At 40.3% G+C, this 19,110-nt stretch overlaps 1 protein-coding gene and 2 long non-coding RNA genes across 13 annotated transcripts in view; 1 reads left to right on the top strand and 2 right to left on the bottom strand.

Moving 5' to 3' along the window:
* The window catches only part of FHOD3 (formin homology 2 domain containing 3), a 490,075-nt gene that overhangs the window by 275,420 nt on the left and 195,545 nt on the right, over positions 1-19,110 (bottom strand). For all 11 annotated transcript variants that reach the window (XM_032245416.1, XM_032245415.1, XM_032245410.1 and 8 more), the window contains exon 4: positions 6,905-6,972. In XM_032245416.1, coding sequence (XP_032101307.1) covers positions 6,905-6,972 — 68 coding nt within the window. The remainder of the gene's footprint in view (positions 1-6,904; positions 6,973-19,110) is intronic.
* On the bottom strand, positions 1,493-3,572 carry LOC116528243. Its single transcript, XR_004258938.1, has 2 exons — positions 2,750-3,572; positions 1,493-2,701 (listed from the first exon to the last, which is right to left on the bottom strand). It is a non-coding gene; the product is annotated as an uncharacterized LOC116528243 (long non-coding RNA).
* On the top strand, positions 1,593-7,171 carry LOC116528241. The gene is made up of 3 exons (XR_004258936.1): positions 1,593-1,671; positions 4,921-4,927; positions 7,160-7,171. It is a non-coding gene; the product is annotated as an uncharacterized LOC116528241 (long non-coding RNA).

The raw sequence follows: 19,110 nt of genomic DNA on the forward strand, positions 1-19,110 counted from the left end.
CAGTTCTTGAGGCTTACCACATAGATCCCTTAAATCATTAGGGACTGCAGAATGGTAATATGCTAATTCTGTTACTTCCTCTTACTTATTATCTAGAATATTTCTACAAACAAGACTTCCCCTCAACTATTTGATTATCCTAAAGTTCATAAGTGACAAGGCAAAATAAATGTGAGATACTGAAACTTAATTCATTTGCAAAATAGTAAGCTAGTTCACTAGCATTTTCCTATATTGAGCTAGTTAGCTAGCATCTTTCACCTATTTTCTGTCAATCCATTGTTACTGTGTAGTATCATTATGAACTCATCAATACAAACTTAGTTTGTGTGTTTTGATCCACTGCAATTATCACCTTTATTGATGTTCACTGTCTCATCTTTGGCAAGCCAGTGGGAGACTCTTCAACTTACTTCTGAGTTCTTTTGGAAATAATCCTAGACTATCAATAGCTTTCTTGCTCTCTGTATGACAAGATATTCCAAGTTTATTAATTTATTTTATTATGTTTCCCACTCCAGACTTGGAATCAGCCATTTCTCCAAGGAGTTCTGGTTCCTTTTGGTGTTTCAGACCATAATCTCATTGCTAGTGGTGCTTTTTGCTAATGAATTGATCATTGCTTCTAGCTCTTTTTTAAAAAAATGCTTATTTGCTTCAGATAATATACATGGATTCATTCTGATATTTCCAATTAAATTCAGAGACACAGAGTTGTTAAATTTAAGAATCTTAATTATTAAGAATGCTTAGAATGACAATTAGAATCTCTCTCATGCATACCAGTCTCAGAATAGTAATACCAATACTATCATCACCAATATGATCATTGTAAACAGTTTTGTTGTGGTTGTGGATTTTTGGGTGGTTCTTTTCATTCTTAGGGTACATCCTACTAACAGTGCACAAATTACAGTGTTTTGAAGTCACTTGGAATAGTTATTAGCTGTGTGGCTCTGCCACCCGGTCTCAATCAGGTGTGAGAGAAGTCAAAAGCTGAAGAATGGAGACAGGAGGCAGGCTGACAGACTAAATGAGGAAGGGGGAGGAGTGGTCTGAGCACGGCCAACTGGTGCCATAGGAAGAGTCTATCCCAACTGCAGTTGGGGATCTCAGCTTAAGAACAGGACATAATCTGAAAGGTGAAGAAGTTTTGTTTTGTTCAGCGAAGTATCAGGAAGACACATGTGGATACTCTGAAGTGGAGCTTTGGAATAATTAATTAGTTAGCATAATATTTATCATATTAGAGACAGAAAAGACTGAAGACAGAGACATCTGCTAGAAGACAATTCAAGTTACCCAGTCCATTTATTTATAGTTTAAGTGGTACCAGATAGTATGCTAGGCACAAAAGGCCTGGTGACGAAACCCAGTAAGTTCACAGACTACCAGACTCAAGACAACTGCTCTGAAGCATCTTAAGTTCTATACAGGTTGAGTATCCCTTATCCAAAATGTCTGGGACCAGCAGTGTTTCCATTTTGGGGGGGGAACATTTACATATACATAATGACATATCTTGAGAATGGGACCCAAGACTGAACATGAGATTCATTTAGGTTTTGTATACACAATTTACATATACGATGAAAGTAATTTTATACAATATTTTAAATAATTTTGTGATTGAAACAAAGTTTGTGAATACTGAACTATCAGAAAGCAAAGGTGTCACTATCTTAGCCACCCATTTATGTGATCTGTGCTAGCTTGGTACCACCACCATTCCCGACACTGAATTTAGAGACCACCAATATGCAATCATTGTCTTACACTTATTCACAGATAAGTACTTAACAGTAAAAAAGATGACACGCCATTTATACAATGAAAAATGATAACACGTTCTGGGTAACTAAGCAGTACAGTGGCATCCCCAGAATATCTGTCTCTGCTGCTAAACAACAGCAGGCTTTCAGTCTCCCCCTACAATGTTGTGTTTTGATTAAAAGGCTGCTATACACTATATTTTATTTTGGGGGTGAGACTAAACAACACAAGTCATTGAGGGACTAGAAGTGGGTACTCTAGGGACAAGGAAGCATTCTTCTGGATGGGTTCTTTAAAATGTTTTCTCCATCATCTGCCTCATTAACAAGAGTTTTTGTCTTAGAAATCTTTGATTTTATAAACTAACATGATTTCTTGTTCTGAGTGCACACTGCTCTACACTTCAATAAGCCATCAGATATTTTTGCCGTGTCATCTCTTGGCACGTTTTCTACAGTGTTATCATCTTCATCGTCACTTATATAAGAGTACCTTGATTCAGAAACATTTTAGCTATTTCAATTCACCATTGGTTCATGAATGAACAACTGGGGCCTTTTCATCAATGTTAAAAACTTCAATATCCACTTCTTCCAGCTCACTGATAGACTCTGAAGATAAACATTCAAACAATGTTTGTATTTACAAGGAGATCAGACATCATTTTCTTCTCACTTGACGTTCAGAATCCCACAAAGTTACCACTTGTTCATCGTCATCACTAAACACAGTCACAGGTTAGAGGTTGTGCCAGGCATGCACAGCTGGGTCTTAGTCGCTGTGTTTCCAGTGCTGGCAGCAGTATATCCTTCATGCTAAACATCGTTCATGCTAAACTGCTTTTGAAAACTTTCCACACCCATGCCTCTGTTCACTGCTGCTAGCATGCTGTTCAAAAAACTGTTTTTAATATTGATTCCTCATTGATCTAAGAATACCCTTTATTAATGGATCTAAGAATTGATTCCTCATTGACCTAAGAATGCCAGAAATTAATGAAGTCACATTTGAGGAAAAAACATTATTTTTGATGAGAATTTCAGCTGGAAGATGAGAAGAAAAGTTGTTGAGGAAAAAATCTTGCCATCATTATCTAGTCCAGCTTCCCTGAAGTGAGCCCAAGCCCTCAGTACAAAATATTTATAAAACTAATCAGAAAAAATGATACAGTGATCCATGGCTTTCTGTTAGTGTGATAATGGAATGGTAAGAAATTCACTCCTTTAAAATGGTGAGGATACATTTGCTTATCACAGCAAATTTTCATTTATGTGTGCCTGCGGCATTAGCACCGCCCCACAGTTATTCTGTCCTTGGCATTTGTAATTCCCTTAGGAGCTGTCTCATCAGCTCTAGTCGGTGTCTTTCCGGGGCTGTAACTACAAAACAGTAATGTTTTTTCATACACATGTTCTGGCATCAAATTTTCATCAGTCGTGACCTTAGCAATCTTGTCAATGAATTTCTCCACTGTTTTGTGATAGATCAGCGCAGCTTTATCACTACAAATCTTTAAAAATGTAATGTTGTGTCTTTTCTTAAATTTCTTCAAAGAGCCTATTGAAAATATGCAGTTCCCTTCCATTTTCCATTTATGACAGATCTTCGCTTGTTTCACAATCAGCATACATTACATAGCATGTGTTCACTGCATTGCTGACGGATCCACTCTATACGCAGTTGAGATCTTCACTTTTAGCTTCACAAAATGTTCTCCTATTTTTCAGTAACTTCTGCTCATTGCTTTCTGCAAAGAACTTCAACAGTTTATCCTTCTATTTCTTCAGGTCGTCTGTGGTGATCTTCTGCAGGACAGTTCACACTTACACCACTGCCCAATTTCTCCAACAGCTTCACTCTGTGCTGCAGATAAACATAAATGACTTCCTTTTTTTTTTTTCTTTTGAGACAGAGTTTTGCTTTTGTTGCCCAGGCTAAAGTACGATGGTGTCTCAGCTCACTGCAACCTACACCTCCTGGTATTTAAGCAATTCTCCTTCAGCTTCCTGAGCAGCTGGGATTACAGGTGCCCTCCACCATACCCAGCTAATTTTTTTTTCTTTTTCTTTTTTTTTTTTTTTGTTTGTTTTTAGTAGAGACGCGGTTTCATCATGTTGGCCAAGCTGGTCTCGAAGTCCTGACCTCAGGTGATCTACCTGCCTGGGCCTCTCAAAGTGCTGGGATTACAGGCATGAGCCACCACGCCTGGCTGACTTCTCTTTTTTGTCACTGTTACCCAAGGAGGTATCTTCAGGCCTTTTTGACATTTTCAACAATACCTTTATGCCGCAGAGCACAGAATAAGCAAACACACACAATGAGTAATGCACGTACATCTTGGCCCACGTGGGCATTGTGGGGAAACTGCCACTGGTGTGTCCGGCCTGCACACAGGCCATTTCATCGCCCTTTGTGGGCATGCTTGCATGGAGGAATCTGGGCATGTGTGGAAAATATATATCATAGCTGAAAGGTGGTGGGAGGGTCTTTTTCCTTGAGGATGCTGAATAAATCGTGTGTTGTGAGCCTGCCCTTTGACTGTGACCATCATATGAGATCAAGTGTGGAATTTTCTACTTGTGGCATCACTCAAAAATTTTCAAATTTTGGAGCATTTCTAATTTTGGATTTTCAAATTAAGGACACTCTACCTGTACAAGAGGTAAGCACAGGATATTTTTAATGGTATTTGGAGGGACCTTAACTAGGCTAAGGGATCATTCTGAGAGAGGATCCCTAGCAGGAAGAGATACCAGAAGGAAAACTGAGAGACAAACAGAGTAGGTGTGGGGTAGCAAAACATTCTGGGATAGAACTTGTAGGTCCAGGCCAGACGTGGAGGCTCACACCTGTAATCCCAACATTTTGGGAGGCCTAGGTGGGTGGATCACCTGAGGTCAAGAGTTTGAGACCAGCCTGGCTAACATGACGAAATTCTGTCTCTACTAAAAATATAAAAATTAGCTGACCACAGTGGCGGGTGGCCATAATCCCAACCACTCGGGAGGCTGGGTCAGGAGAATTGGTTGAACCCAGGAAGGAGAGGTTGCAGTGAGCCAAGATTATGCCACTGCACTCCAGCCTGGGTGATAAAGCGAGACTCTATCTCAATAAACAAATAAACAAGTTAGTTAGTTGCAGGTCAAGGGCAAAGGTATAGAAGAGAAAGGGCATGCCTTACATTTGGAGTACAACTGCAGGAGGAACTCAGGATGTAGCCAAGGACAGAGAGGTAGGCAGCAGAGGCCAGATCAAGAAGGACTTCCATGTTATGCTGAGAAATTCAGATGTAACCCAGAAGGCAACATGGAACCAACAAGAGAGTAACTCCCTCTGGTGGGAAGCTAAGAATGGACTGAGTTAGAGAGGACCAAACACACTCGGATCCATGCATAGCTGCTGCAGTTTTCCAGGTGAGAGGAGGACAGGCGTGAACCGAGGCAGACCTATAAACCCCAAAGCATTTCCAAAGTATGAAGTGGGGTGGAGCAAGGGTGCACCAGGTTCAAACCCATGGCTACCAGAAGAAAAGAAAGAGGATTTGTCTCCAGAAATGTCAACACAGAGAAGGAACTCTTTTTGAAGAAAAATAAAAAAAGATAATGGTACAATTGAACACAGTGAAGGAAAAATGGGACAAGAATGTGTGGATGGGACAGATTTGGGTCCCACCTTTTTGCCTATTCCCTCTCAAACAGGGAGAAATCCACTCTGGCTATCACTGACAACTATCACTGACAAAGATAATCTTTCAAGGATGTAGATGAGATGGGAACTGAAAAGAGGTAGGTTATAAACTAGAATCCAAAATTCTAACAGAAAGAAACAATGAACCTAGACAGACACAAGTTCAGTGTGAAGGCCATCTTCTCCATGAACCCATCTCCTGACCCTGCCCTCTGCAGGGTGATCACCTATGCTTTCACATGGGTGATCACCTTGGGGCTCGTCTGCACCCCAGTCTTAGTCCTCTTCATTATGCTGGTGACTTTCTCAGCATAGGAATGGAGGGAAGGCCTAGGATGGAAGGATATTATGGAATCCAAGACAGATTTGCACAGGTACACAAGGTGGCATAGTCACAATAGCATGGTTTACAACAGCAAAATACTCTAAATTAACCAAACCATCTGCCGATAGAAGAATAAACAAAACAACTTGTGTTTTATTCATCCAATGCAATCCTCAATCAGAGCTACATCAGTTATGCCTACAACTATCCCACTCTCAGTAAGCAGAAGTAGGATATATGCAACATGATTATATGTGTATACAGCTCATAAAAAAAGAATGTCACATATTGTTGGTGAATATTTACCATTAGGAAACGTGCATGTAGGGGTAGGGGGAAAAGAGATTGTTTGGGAATTGGGAGCAGAACACAAGTCTTCAGTTATAACTCTAATAGGCTTTGCACACGCATGTTTATTGCAGCACTATTCACAATAGCAAAGACTTGGAACCAACCCAAATGCCCATCAATGATAGACTGGATGAAGAAAATGTGGCACATATACACCATGGAATACTATGCAGCCATAAAAAAGAATCAGTTCATGTTCTTTGAGGGACATAGATGAAGCTAGAAACCATCATTCTCAGCAAACTAATACAGGAACAGAAAACCAACCACATGATCTCACTCATAAGTGGGAGTTGAACAATGAGAACACATGGGCACAGGGAGGGGAACATCACACACCAGGGCCTGTCGGGGGATGGGGGGGCAAGGGGAGGGGTAGCATTAGGAGAAATATCTAACGTAGATGACGGGTTGATGGATGCAGCAAACCACCATGGCACATGTATACCTATGTAACAAACCTGCATGTTCTGCACATATATCCCAGAACTTAAAGTATAATCAAAAAAAATCTAGAAGTAAATATGGAAAAATGTTACGACGTGATAAAGTTGTCTTTACTTTTTATTATGTTTGAAACATTTGACATGGTAAAAATATTCTCAACTGATAGATACTATGATCTAATTTATATTATAATCTAAAGATAAATATTGTAATCTAAATTTGTCCTTCCTTTTCATAATAAGTTCAGGTAGAAGCTTGTCTGTATCTAATTTCACAGCAATGTGAAAACAGGTAAATGCTTGTTTTTTTTTTCCTATTTACCTGAAATATCTGTTTCAGGGAGAAAAGGGCCCTTCTCAGATCTCGTCCACTGGAGTTGTACAGTTTTTCTGAAATAAAGAATACAACACACAAATTAATTAAACTGACTCAATTGACAGTGAAAACAGAGAGGATATGAATGATAACAAAACTACCCCTGGAAAGGTAATGAAAATCTATTCATTTCATTCAGGGTGCAAACCTTACGCCCAACCACAAGAAGAATGTTGCATATACATGTCTGGTATGTGACAGGTGTCACAGTGAGGGGATGTGTGACTTGTAGAGAAGGTACCTAGGTTTTTAACCCTCATCTCCCATCCTTCCTCTCTCAAGATCTCTATTTCCAGCTGTTTGCAGACTCTATTTTCCAGTGTATAGACTATTTCCACTTGATGGCCAACTATACCCAGAAAAGTCCATGCAGCCAGAATAGAATCCACCCTTCTACCTCATGCCTCCCTTGCCTTACAGGCCCTGCATACCCATGCTTTCTACACCTCCTGTTTCTGGGGTGTGTGGGCTGCCTTGAGCACTCTTCTGGTCCCAGGGTTCCCTAGACAGCATGGGAGACCCAAAGGCAGCATGGCAGCTTTGCTGACTAGCTGGCTCCCTCTAGTTGCATAAGGGCCTCTACGCAGGAAGCCAACCTTAGCTCTGCCTGGCTGTGGGTTTTCACTCATGTTCAAGGATGGTCCTGGCCATGGGCAAGCCAGATGAAAGATCCCAGTCTTGGAATTCTCTAGATGAAGACAGGCTGACTTCCACAAGCTCACTGTTGAGCTGGTCGCATTTCAAGTATACGAGTTAGGCCAGGTTTCATGAAGAAGAAGGTGAGCTTGACATAGGGCCCATCCTCCAGGGGTTGCCATACAGCCGGTCAGAGTTACTAGCTGGCCACAGTTACTAGCTGGCCAAAGTGATGGTGCTACAGGTGCTGAAGACACACAGGAGGGAGTCCTGTTCTGGTTATGCAGGATGCCAGGGAGCACGGATCCTGCTCAGCCCTCCCAGCACCCATTCTTGGCACTGATCCAGGTGGCTCACGTGCATAGGGTTATATTCCTAGCACCAGCTGCCAAAGTTCTCCAAAAGAATCACCAAACATATTTACTGAGCGCCTGCTGGGCACAGTAGTGGGCACTAGGATACCACAGTAAAGAATGCCATTATCAAGAGCAAAGACTAAGTAATCAGACTGCCTGCATTCTAAACCTGGTATCACCACTTACTAGCTATGTGACCTTGAACAAAACACTTTACCTCTCTAAGCCTTGGGTTCTCATCTGTAAAATAGGAATATAAATATTAGAGGAAAATGGGTTCTGTGTTAAATTAAGCATGTATATTATAGAGTGGAATGCAAAATACCATTTAAAATGTTTAGATAGAATAAAAGCATTCAAAGCAATGTCATGTTGCTTGCCAGCTACCCTGGGCTTCAATTCTAGCCTAAAGGGATTCAGGGCAGAGCCACATTCCCCTCTTGTGCAAGTGGCATGAAACACATGGCCCCAGAAGAGTTTGCAGAAGTCTAGTGACAGAACAGATATGCTAATTTTTCACAGTGGCCCAGGAAGTGGATAGGCCCCATCTTACAGAGATTTAAAAGGACACAGGTATGTAAAGCTCAGTATTTGCTTGGCAGTCGTTTCTTCAAAGGCCTCCCTACCAGACGTATTGCCTTCTGGCAAAGAACAGAAGGACCCTGTGGAAACACCCACTTGATGACATCACTTCCCCATTTAAGCCCTTCGTGGCTGCCCACTGCAGCCAGAATGAAATCCAAACTCCTTTGCATGGTCTGCCAAGCCCTTGGTCATACAGCCCCACTCCCTCGCTGTACTGCAGACGCTGTGGTTTTCTCTCACATCCTGAGGTAGTCCAGGCTCCTCCAAACTCACAACTTAATACATATTGCTGCTAAGGAGCAGTGGCAAGATGCTGTGAGGTGGGAGTCTGGGGGGTGGTATGCGACTCCAAAGATTTCCTGTTGTTTGACCACTTTGGCATCTACCACCTCTAAACATAACATGCGACCCACAAACACTTGCTAATTATGAAGACTTCTGATTAAGAGAGAATGCACCACCTTCCTAAAAAGTAAGAACCTAGAAAGCTCCAGAGGAATCAACCATCCCCAATCTGAACATCTAATTCATCTCTGACCCTAAGAAACAAGGCCCTGGTGACTCTCAGGCTGACCTCTAAAGAGTTTGTGTGGTCCCAACATATGAGTAATAGAGTGAGTTTCTCACTGTATCATGCCTGGAGTAGAACCCTGGTCTCTGGGGTGATCACACTTCTTCCAACTTTCACAGCTAACATCTGAGACTCCCCAAGTATCAGTGAAACAGACTTTGTTTTTTGTCAATATGACTTCTAATAAATAAGAATAAAAATATCAAGTAAAAGCATGGGTCCCCAAACAAGTATACCCCCAAAGAAGTGGGCCAGATTTATCCTACCCAGGAAGAACATCAGTAGAATTGAGTCAATTCCAAGTAACTCTTAAAAAGGCAATAGGCTGGTGGGCACAGTGGCTCAGGCCTGTAATCCCAGCACTTTGGGAGGCCGAAGCTGGCTGATCACTTGAGGTCGAGTTCAAGACTTGTCTGGCCAACATGGTGAAACCCAGTCTCTGCTAAAAATACAAAAATTAGCCAGGTGTAGTGCTTCACGACTGTAATCCCAGCTACTTGGGAAGTTGAGGCCAGAGAATCTCATGAACCTGGGAGGCAGAGACTGCATTGAACTGAGGTCATGCTACTGCACTCCAGCCTGGGTGACAGAGCAAGATGCTGTCTCGAAAAAAAAAGGCAATAGACTTGCATTAGACCTTGTCACCAGATGACAAGCAAAAATGTGTCATAAGTAGACTCAAAATATCACAGTTAAAGTCTCCTTTAGTTACTAGTGATATATCATTTTTGATTCATCAAAATGAAGGTTATCATTAGTTGTATTCTGATAGTTAAGGTTTTACTACTTGGTGCTATAGTGAAAAGAATCAGTTTTTAAAATACAAACTAAGTATTAGAAAAAAAATCAGCTGAGAATGCCTGCTAATATTTTGTTGAAGATTTCTGCATCTATAGTCATAAGGAATACTGGTTTATAGTTTCTTTTTTTTTGCAGTGGTGTTGATATTGAGACAATGCTGATCTCGTGAGTTGGGAGTACTCCTTCCCCTTCTGCTTTCTGAAGGGATTTCTATAGACTTATTCTATACAAACAAGTCTATACAAATGTTATTTATTCATTTCATTCGTGTTATTTATTCAATTTCTTCATTAATACAGGGCTATTCTGATTATCTCTTTCTTCTTCAATGAAGTTTGTTAATTTGTGTCTTTCAAGGAATTTGTCCATTTAAGCTGTTTAATGTGTTGGCATAAAGTTGTTCATATTCTGTCATCCTTTTATTAACTGTAGCAATGTCCTTTTATACCTGGTGTTGGTAATTTGTGTCTTCTTTCTATTTTACTTGATCAGTCTGACTAGAGCTCTACCAATTTATTAGTCTTTTTCAAGAATCAGCTATTGATTTCATTAGAGGTTTTTTTTCCTATTGCTTTTCTGATTTCTATTTCATTGATTATTTTCTTTCTTTTGTTGGCTTTGAGTTTAGTTTGCTCTTCCAGTTTCTTCAGGTAGAAATTTAAATGACTTGAGAACTGTCTTTTTTCTAAGTATTTAATGCTGTAAGTTCATTTCTAAGTACTTCTTCAACTGCTTCCTGTACATTTTGATATATTGTTTTCATTTTAAAATTGTATTAATATTGAATTCAGGGTGGAATAACTTAACCTTGTGATTTTTTTGACCCATGGTTTATTAAATTGTATTGTTTAATTTCCAAATATTTAGAGATTTTCCAGATATCTTTCTGCTACTAATTTCTGATTTAATTTCTTTGTGGTCAGAACATATACTTTATCAAATCTTTTAGACTCATTAAGGCTTATTTTATGGCCCAGAATGTGGTTTATCCTGGTGAATGTCTAATGTACACTTTAAAAGAACATGTATTCTGCAGTTATTGAGTGGCTGTTCTATAAATATCCACTAGATCAAAATGAGTAATAGTGCTGTCCAGGTCTTCTATATACTTACTGAATTTTCTATTTACTTGTTCTATAGATTAGTATGAAAGTAGAGTTGAAGTCTCCAACTATTACAGAGGATTTGTATATTTCTTCTTTCATCTTTATGAGTTCCTGTTTTAGGTGCTTTGAAGTTTTGTTGTTAAGTATGCTTACATTTGGGACTGTTGTGGCTTCTTGGTGTATTGATCTTTTATCACTATGTAATGTCTCTCTTCATCCCTGTCAATATTCCTTGTTTTAAAGTCTACTTTTCTGATAAGAATATGACCATTTTGGGTCAGTGATTGAATGGTGTATCTTTTTCCATCCTCTTATTTTTAACCTATCTATGTAGAATTTCTTATAGATATAGCTGTATCTTGTTTATATGCAATCTGACTATCTGTCTCCTAATTGATATGCATTCATTGTGGTTGTTTTTTTTTTTTTTTTTTTTTTTTGAGACAGAGTCTCACTCTGTTACCCAGAATGGAGTGCAGTGGCACGATCTTGGCTCACTACAATCTCTGCCTCCCGGGTTCAAGCGATTCTCCTGCTTCAGCCTCCCAAGTAGCTGGTATTACATGTGTGTGCCACAATGTCTGGCTATTTTTTTTTTTTGGTATTTTTAGTAGAGATGGGGTTCCACCATGTTAGTCAGGCTGGTGTCAAACTCCTGACCTCATGATCCACCTGCCTCAGCCTCCCAAAGTGCTGGGATTATAGGCGTGAGCCACTGCGCCCAGCATTCGTTTTATTTTTAACTTCTCTGACATCACAACTTATTCCTCAGTGGCACTAGAACCAGACCATAGGGAGGCTCTGATGCCATCTCAAACTCTTAGATAAAAAGCATCCTTCTACAAATGCCAAAGATACTCCCAGCAGTGCCAAAAATGTCTCCTTTTTGCCAAGTGTCATTTAATTAAAACAAACTACAATTTCTAATCGAGGAATAAGTACTTTCCATTCCAATTATGTTTAATTTTCAAAGCAAAACCTTTACAGTAATTTGTTTAAATTGTCTATTTCAAACAAAACTGAGTAAGAAAATATGTAGTACAGTTCCCAAATAATGACTCTGTTGCTTTAAGCAAGAGAATTCTCACTACAGAACTTTAGAGATTCACAAATGTTAATGTAGTTTTGTTTTTCAATATCAAAGCTCAAAAGAACAGCTAATCTATATAAAAATATGACCAATTTTGGCTGAAATGTCTCTTAAAATGCTTTTCTTTTTAATTCCCTATGGTATAAAGCACCAGACAAGGTCTTGATCAGAAATCCTACCATGTGGCATCTGTTACGTTGTAACTTTTTTTTACCCTTCATACAAATGTCTGGCAGTGATGCTTCATTTTTTTGACAGATACCTTCTCCTGAACTACTGCATATCTTTAATATTTATAAGAATTTAATATTTTAACAAATGTTATGCATTAGTCCCTATATATCACATTAGGGCAATACAAGGGTCATCATTATGGTTGAAATAAAAAGAACAAAATATTTATTTAAAGGAATATTACTCTAGAGTACTGTCTTTGGAAAGACAATTCAATAATACATTCTCTTTCTACCAACAACAATAATGTGGTTTAAAATGAAATCACAGTTCTTTATTAAAACTCAAAGTTGCCAGCTATGTTTAAAATAGTGGTACCAAAAAGCCTCTCTTCCTAACTTATCTTATTCTGTTGATTCATAACATACATTTTAAGAGATACCTCAGTCTACCTAGAGGCTTAGGAAGGATTAGGATGCAAGGATGTTTTAAGTGACATATAATTTGTCATTTTACAAGAAGTACAATTTATGCGGTAAAAGAGGATCCAGCAGGCATTTCACTATGTCAGACATCATGCCCAAACTAGCAACTAGTGACAGCCCTTTGATGTGGCACAAGAGAGGCCCAGACAGGCCAAAGGAGAATCACTTCTTCCCACAGTGCAGGTCCTGGGTTCCTTGCTGCAGGACTAACAGTGCCATGGGAGGTGTGATCTGGAGCTTTATCTGCTGGGTAACATTCCAAGTTCAAGAAACCAGGCACTCCACTTGTGTTGCACCCAAGTTTTAACATACAGAAACTTCACCAAGGCTGTGCGGGCCTCTCCTTCAGCTTAGACTAGAATGTGAAGGGCTCACCCAGGAACGGTACCTGGCCTGCCAGATTCCCAAGGATATTCTTTACCTCACTCTTGGATCCATTTCCTATGGAAGTCCAATCACCCCTTCTTTAAAAGCAGCCTGTCTATGTAGATTCAGGTATTTTCAGTCTGGGTTACATGGGTATGTGCAGGGTTTCCTTGAGGCAAGATGACTGACAGACTTCATGCTCCCTAGTTCTGCACCAATTCTCTATTCTGCAGACTCTGTGCTCGCTGTGAGGGTCTCCTACATGTTTATGTGGGTCTGTGTGTGTGCAGACGCATGTGCACATATGACTTCAATCTGTGGTTAGTACAGACTATTTGCAGGTCCACTGACCCTCTAACTATATGCAGTATACTGTATAGACTGTCCTAACAGCTGCTGAATCTCAAGGAAAGGAACTCCAAGTGTGCCCACTGCCTGAAAATCAGGCAAAGCAAAAGAAAGTAGATTCCACATGTAGTGCAGAAGAAGTAGGTTGGAGCCCACCCTACGCCAGCAAGAGGGCAGCTACAGAGGCTTCATGTATATGCAAATATCAAACTTTTCCCATGAGCTCACAGAGGTTCTCCTTGCTCCTCTTTGTTCACCTTGGCTATGAACACGTCAGTGAGGGTGGTACAGCCCCTATCAGGGGAGGTTGCAGGGGAGCAGATGGTTCCTGCCAACTCAGACTCAGCTGGAGAGCTCTAAATCAGAGCATCAAGGAAAACGAGGTGCCTGAGCAACCAAGAGGAGACATATAGGAGCCTTCCTGATGAATGTCAAAAAGGCATAAAAAGGCCAGGCACAGTAGCTCACACCTGGAATCCCAGCACTTTGGGAGGCCAGGGCCAAGGTCAGCTTGAGCCAACAAATTTGAGATCAGACTGAGCAGCCTGGTAAAACCCTGCTTCTACCAAAAAATACAAAAATTAGCCACATGTGGTGGTTTGCACCTATAGTCCTAGCTACTCAGGATGCTGAGGTGGAAGGATTGCTTAAACCCAGGAGGTCAAGGTTGCAGAGAGTCATGATCATGCCACAGTACTCCAGTCTTGGTGACAGAGCAGAACTCTGTCTCAAAAAAAAAAAAAAAAAAAAAAAAAAAAAAAAAATGTGTAACAGCAAAACTCAAAGCAGAAATGCAGGGCTGAGATCAAACTGGAGTCATTAAAGACTTGCCTTTCTCCTGAAGCTCTGGGACTGCCAGGTGGGAGATGTGCAAAGAGGTTCCCCAAGCACAGCCCCGAGAGGTGGCCAGCAGCCGATGAGAGCTAAGGCTGCAGAAGGTCCTGGGGAAGAAGCAGTGCTGATTGCTGATTCCGGCAGCTGGGGAAAAGCTGGGGGCAGACTGATTATACATCCCTTACTTTTAGGTCAAGTACAGCTTGTGCATGGCCAATAAATAAATGAAGAAACACGTGCATCTATTCTCCTACCACTTCCAAATTAAACCTGCCTGGGCTATAATCATTTGGGTAGCATTAGCCTTTGAGTAAATGCAATTAGAAGCCTATCTTTAGTAAGGACGAGGAGGTGTAATCAGAACATTATTTGTGGAAATCTTTGGAACTGCCCCTCCATCCTTTCTTGCCAATTTTCTCGCCTTTTAAAATGAACTATGTCCCTTTAATAGGTGTAATCATGTATTATACTGTAAACTAGCTTGTAATAACAAGAGTGGAGGGCACAGTCTAGGAGACTACTGGGGATCATTCCTGCTTTGTCTCGAAAGCCCTGTGGGGCTCACAAAGATCAGTGCTGAAAAGTACAGCCAAAGGGGTGCTATGATTCCGGTTCAGTGAAGAGCACGATGAAGAAAACTTCAGTGTGTGAAGAAAGAAAGACCAGAACATTAATTAGAAAGGCCCAGAGAGAAAAATGAGTACCAATTTACATCAGTGAAAGAATATGCAGGGGGAAAAACCAAAATCCCCTTCAAGAAGGGAAGTACGGGAGTGAAAGATACATCTAGAGTATCACGCTTTGGGGCCTATAAAAATTGCTGGCTGGGAGACTAATAATTACAGCACAAGCTCTCACCAGGTGTCAAACACATTAACCAAGCTCCCGGTGGGAAAACCTGGACCATGTCCCCAGAGCCTCTTCTCTGCTCAGGGAGCACTATAACGTTCCTTTCTCCCCTGGGCTGCTGCAAAGTTTACCACATTTCAAAAGGAGATTTATTCATAGGCACAATGTTCAGGCCTACATTGAAAGTCTGTTTGCAGCAGCTACAGACAATACAACCATCATGATTTCTCAGGCACAGCCATGAGAAACGAGCTCCTGATCCACCAGGCATTTAGCTGTGTGGCATTTGCTCTTCAGATACCAGAGAGAGTTGGTGAAGAACAGTTCTGTGAAATGTGACCAAAGACAGCTTCTAGAAAATGAGTGGCTAAGCTTGGGCGATGCCCATTCCCCTAGCTAGAACACATGCAACCCCAGTTACTGTCAGCACTGAGTGAGGCAACAGAAGTGTACTCTAGACCTTCTTCTTGTGAATTCAAATGTGCCACATGACAAACGAATGTCCAGGCAGATGGCTCATTTCAACCTGCAGCCTCACTCCATTATTACTTGCTAATGTTTTAAAGAGAAAATGTGGCATAGTGGATACTGTATTTTGCAGTGAAAAAAATTGTTTGGTTGGACTTTGGAAATCATATTTTCCAGTGATTTTGAAGCTTGTTGGAGTTATAGCCTCCAATATACAAGTTGTGGGAAAAAAAAAAAAAAAAAGCTTATCCATCACAATCAAGTAGGCTTCATTCCAGGGATACAAGGCTGGTTCAACATATGCAAGTCTATAAATGTAAAAGCCCACCACATAAACAGAACCAAAGACAAAAACCACATGATTATCTCAATAGAGGCAGAGAAGGCCTTTGACAAAATTCAACAGCCCTTTATGCTAAAACTCTCAATAAACCAGGTAACAAAGAAACGTATCTCAAAATAATAAAAGTTATTTACAACAAACCTACAGCCAATATCATACTGAATGGGCAAAAACTGGAAGCATTCCCTTTGAAATCCAGCACTAGACAAGGATGCCCTCCATCACCACTCCTATTCAATATAGTATTGGAAGTTCTAGACAGAGCAATTGGGCAAGAAAAAAAAATAAAGGGTATTCAATTAGGAAAAGAGGAAGTCAAATCGTTTCTATTTGCAAATGACATGATTGTATATTTAGAACACCCTATCATCTCACCCCAAAATCTCCTTAAACTGATAAGCAACTTCAGCAAAGTCTCAGGATACAAAATCAATATGCAAAAATCGCAAGCATTTCTATACACCAATAACAGACTTAAAGAGAGCGAAATCATGAGTGAACTCCCATTCACAATTGCTACAAAGATAATAAAATACCTAGGAATACAACTAACAAAGGATATACAGGACCTCTTCAAGGAGAACTACAAACCACTGCTCAAGAAAATAAGAGAGAACACAAACAAATGGAGAAACATTCCATGCTCATGGTTAGGAAGAATCAATATCATGAAAATGGCCATTCTGCCCAAAGTAATTTATAGATTCAACACTATCCCCATCAAGCTGCCAATGACTTTCTTCACAGAACTGGAAAAAATCACCTTAAACTTCATATGGAACCAAAAGAGAGCCCACATAGCCAAGATAATCCTAAGCAAAAAGAACAAAGCCAGAGGCATCACACTACCTGATTTCAAACTATACTATGAAGCTACAGTAATCAAAATAGCATGGTCCTGGTACCAAAACAGAGATATAGATCAATGGAACAGAACAAGGCCTTGGAGGCAACACTACACATCTACAACCATCCGATCTTTGACAAACCTGACAAAAACAAGCAATGGGGCAAGTATTCACTGTTTAATAAATGGTGTTGGGAAAACCGACAAGCAGTGTGCAGAAAGCAGAAACTGGACCCTTTCCTGATACCTTAAACTAAAATTAATTCCAGATGGATTAAAGACTGAAACATAAGACCTAACACCATAAAAACCCTAGAATAAAACCTAGGTAAAACCATTTAGGACATAGGCATAGGCAAGGACTTCATGACTAAAACACCAAAAGCAATGGCAACAAAAGCCAAAATAGACAAATGGGACCTAATTAAACTCCAGAGCTTCTGTACAGCCGAAGAAACAATCATTAGAATGAACTGGCAGCCAACAGAATGGGAAAAAAATTTTGCAATCTACCCATCTGACAAAGGGCTAACATCCAGAATCTATAAAGAACTAAAACAGGTTTACAAGAAAAAAGCAAACAAACTCATCCAAAAGTGGGAGAAGGATGTGAACAGACACTTTTCCAAAGAAGACATATATGAGGCCAACAAACATATGAAAAAATGCTCATCATCACTGATTATTAGAGAAATGCAAATCAAAACCACATTGAGATACCACCTCACGCCAGTTAGAATGGCAATCATTAAAAAATCTGGAGACAACAGATGCTGGAGAGGATGTGGAGAAATAGGAACACTTTTACACTATTAGTGGGAGTGTAAACTAGGTCAACCATTGTGGAAGACAGTGTGGTGCTTCCTCAAGGACTTAGAAATTCCACTTGACCCAGCAATCTCATTACTGGTTATATTCCCAAAGTATTATAATTCATTCTATTATAAAGACACATGCACACGTATGTTCATAGTGGCCCTGTTTACAATAGCAAAGACCTGGAACCAATCCAAATGCCCATCAATGATAGACTGGACAGGGAAAATGTGGCACATATATACCATGGAATACTATGCAGCCATGAAAAACGATCAGTTTGTGTCCTTTGTAGGGACATGGATGAATCTGGAAACCATCATTCTCAGCAAACTGACACAAGAACAGAAAATCAACCATCACATGTTCTCACTCATAGGCGGGTGTTGAACAATGAGAACACATGGACACAGGGAGGGGAGCATCACACACTGGGGTCTGTTGGGGGGGCCAAGGGAAGGACAGTAGGGGGGTGGGAGGTCAGGGAGGGATAACATGGAGAGAAATGCCAGATGTAGGTGGCAAGGGGGATGGAGGCAGCAAACCACATTGCCATGTATGTACCTATGCAACAATCCTGCATTATCTGCACATATATCCCAGAGTCTAAAGTACAATTAAAAAAAAAAAAAGAATAACATACACAAAAAAAATGTTCAGATACACAAGATATTAATACAACTTCAGCGATATGGATGCCCAGAAACTTCTTGTGGTCTTTCAGGACATTCCATGGACCACAAGGTAAAAATCATTGCTCTAACCCAACATCTTCATTGAACAGGTGCAGAAACATAGGCAGAGAGGTGCCATAGATGCCGGCCCCAGAGCTGGGACTGGAGGCTCGAGGAAACACAGAAGAGTAACTGAAAATGGCAAGCAGAAATTGAATTGACCGTATGTTCTTAGCTTACAGTAAAAATAAGGTAAACAACTGAGCCACCGAAACTCACTCACATCCATGACATTTATGCTACCCTGTAAATTCAGAGAGAAAACACACACATGCTAAAGCAAAGGCTTTGCTTTTGAGAAATCTGACTCGTCCCTTTTGCCTGTGGGAATGACCATGAGTAGTGGAGGCTTGAGGTACGCCCCAGTCAGCCTGAGGATGAGGAAGCTACACGTCAACAATGACAAGGTCATAAGACCTGGTAAGAAAGAAGATTGCTTAAGAATAACTTAATGAAAGTCCAATTCCCTTGGATTACAATCACATTTTACATACTTATAAGTACATAAACCCTATAATAATCTTAATTATTGATTATCTACTAAGTAGGTGCTATGCTGAGCATGAGGTTATACATGTAAATGAAGACAGTCTCAGCCATTGGTTTATCAGTCGTGACAAATGTACCACATTCATGCAAGATTTTACTAATGGGAAATTAGGGAAGGTTGAGGGGGTATATGGGAACAAATTTTTGCCCAGTATTTTTTTCTGTAAAATTTAAACTGCTCTTCCCCAAAATAA

The sequence above is a fragment of the Sapajus apella genome, unplaced genomic scaffold (assembly GCF_009761245.1).
Source record: "Sapajus apella isolate SASKATOON/1434 unplaced genomic scaffold, GSC_monkey_1.0 scaffold57, whole genome shotgun sequence".
NCBI classification, from domain to species: Eukaryota; Metazoa; Chordata; class Mammalia; order Primates; family Cebidae; genus Sapajus; species Sapajus apella.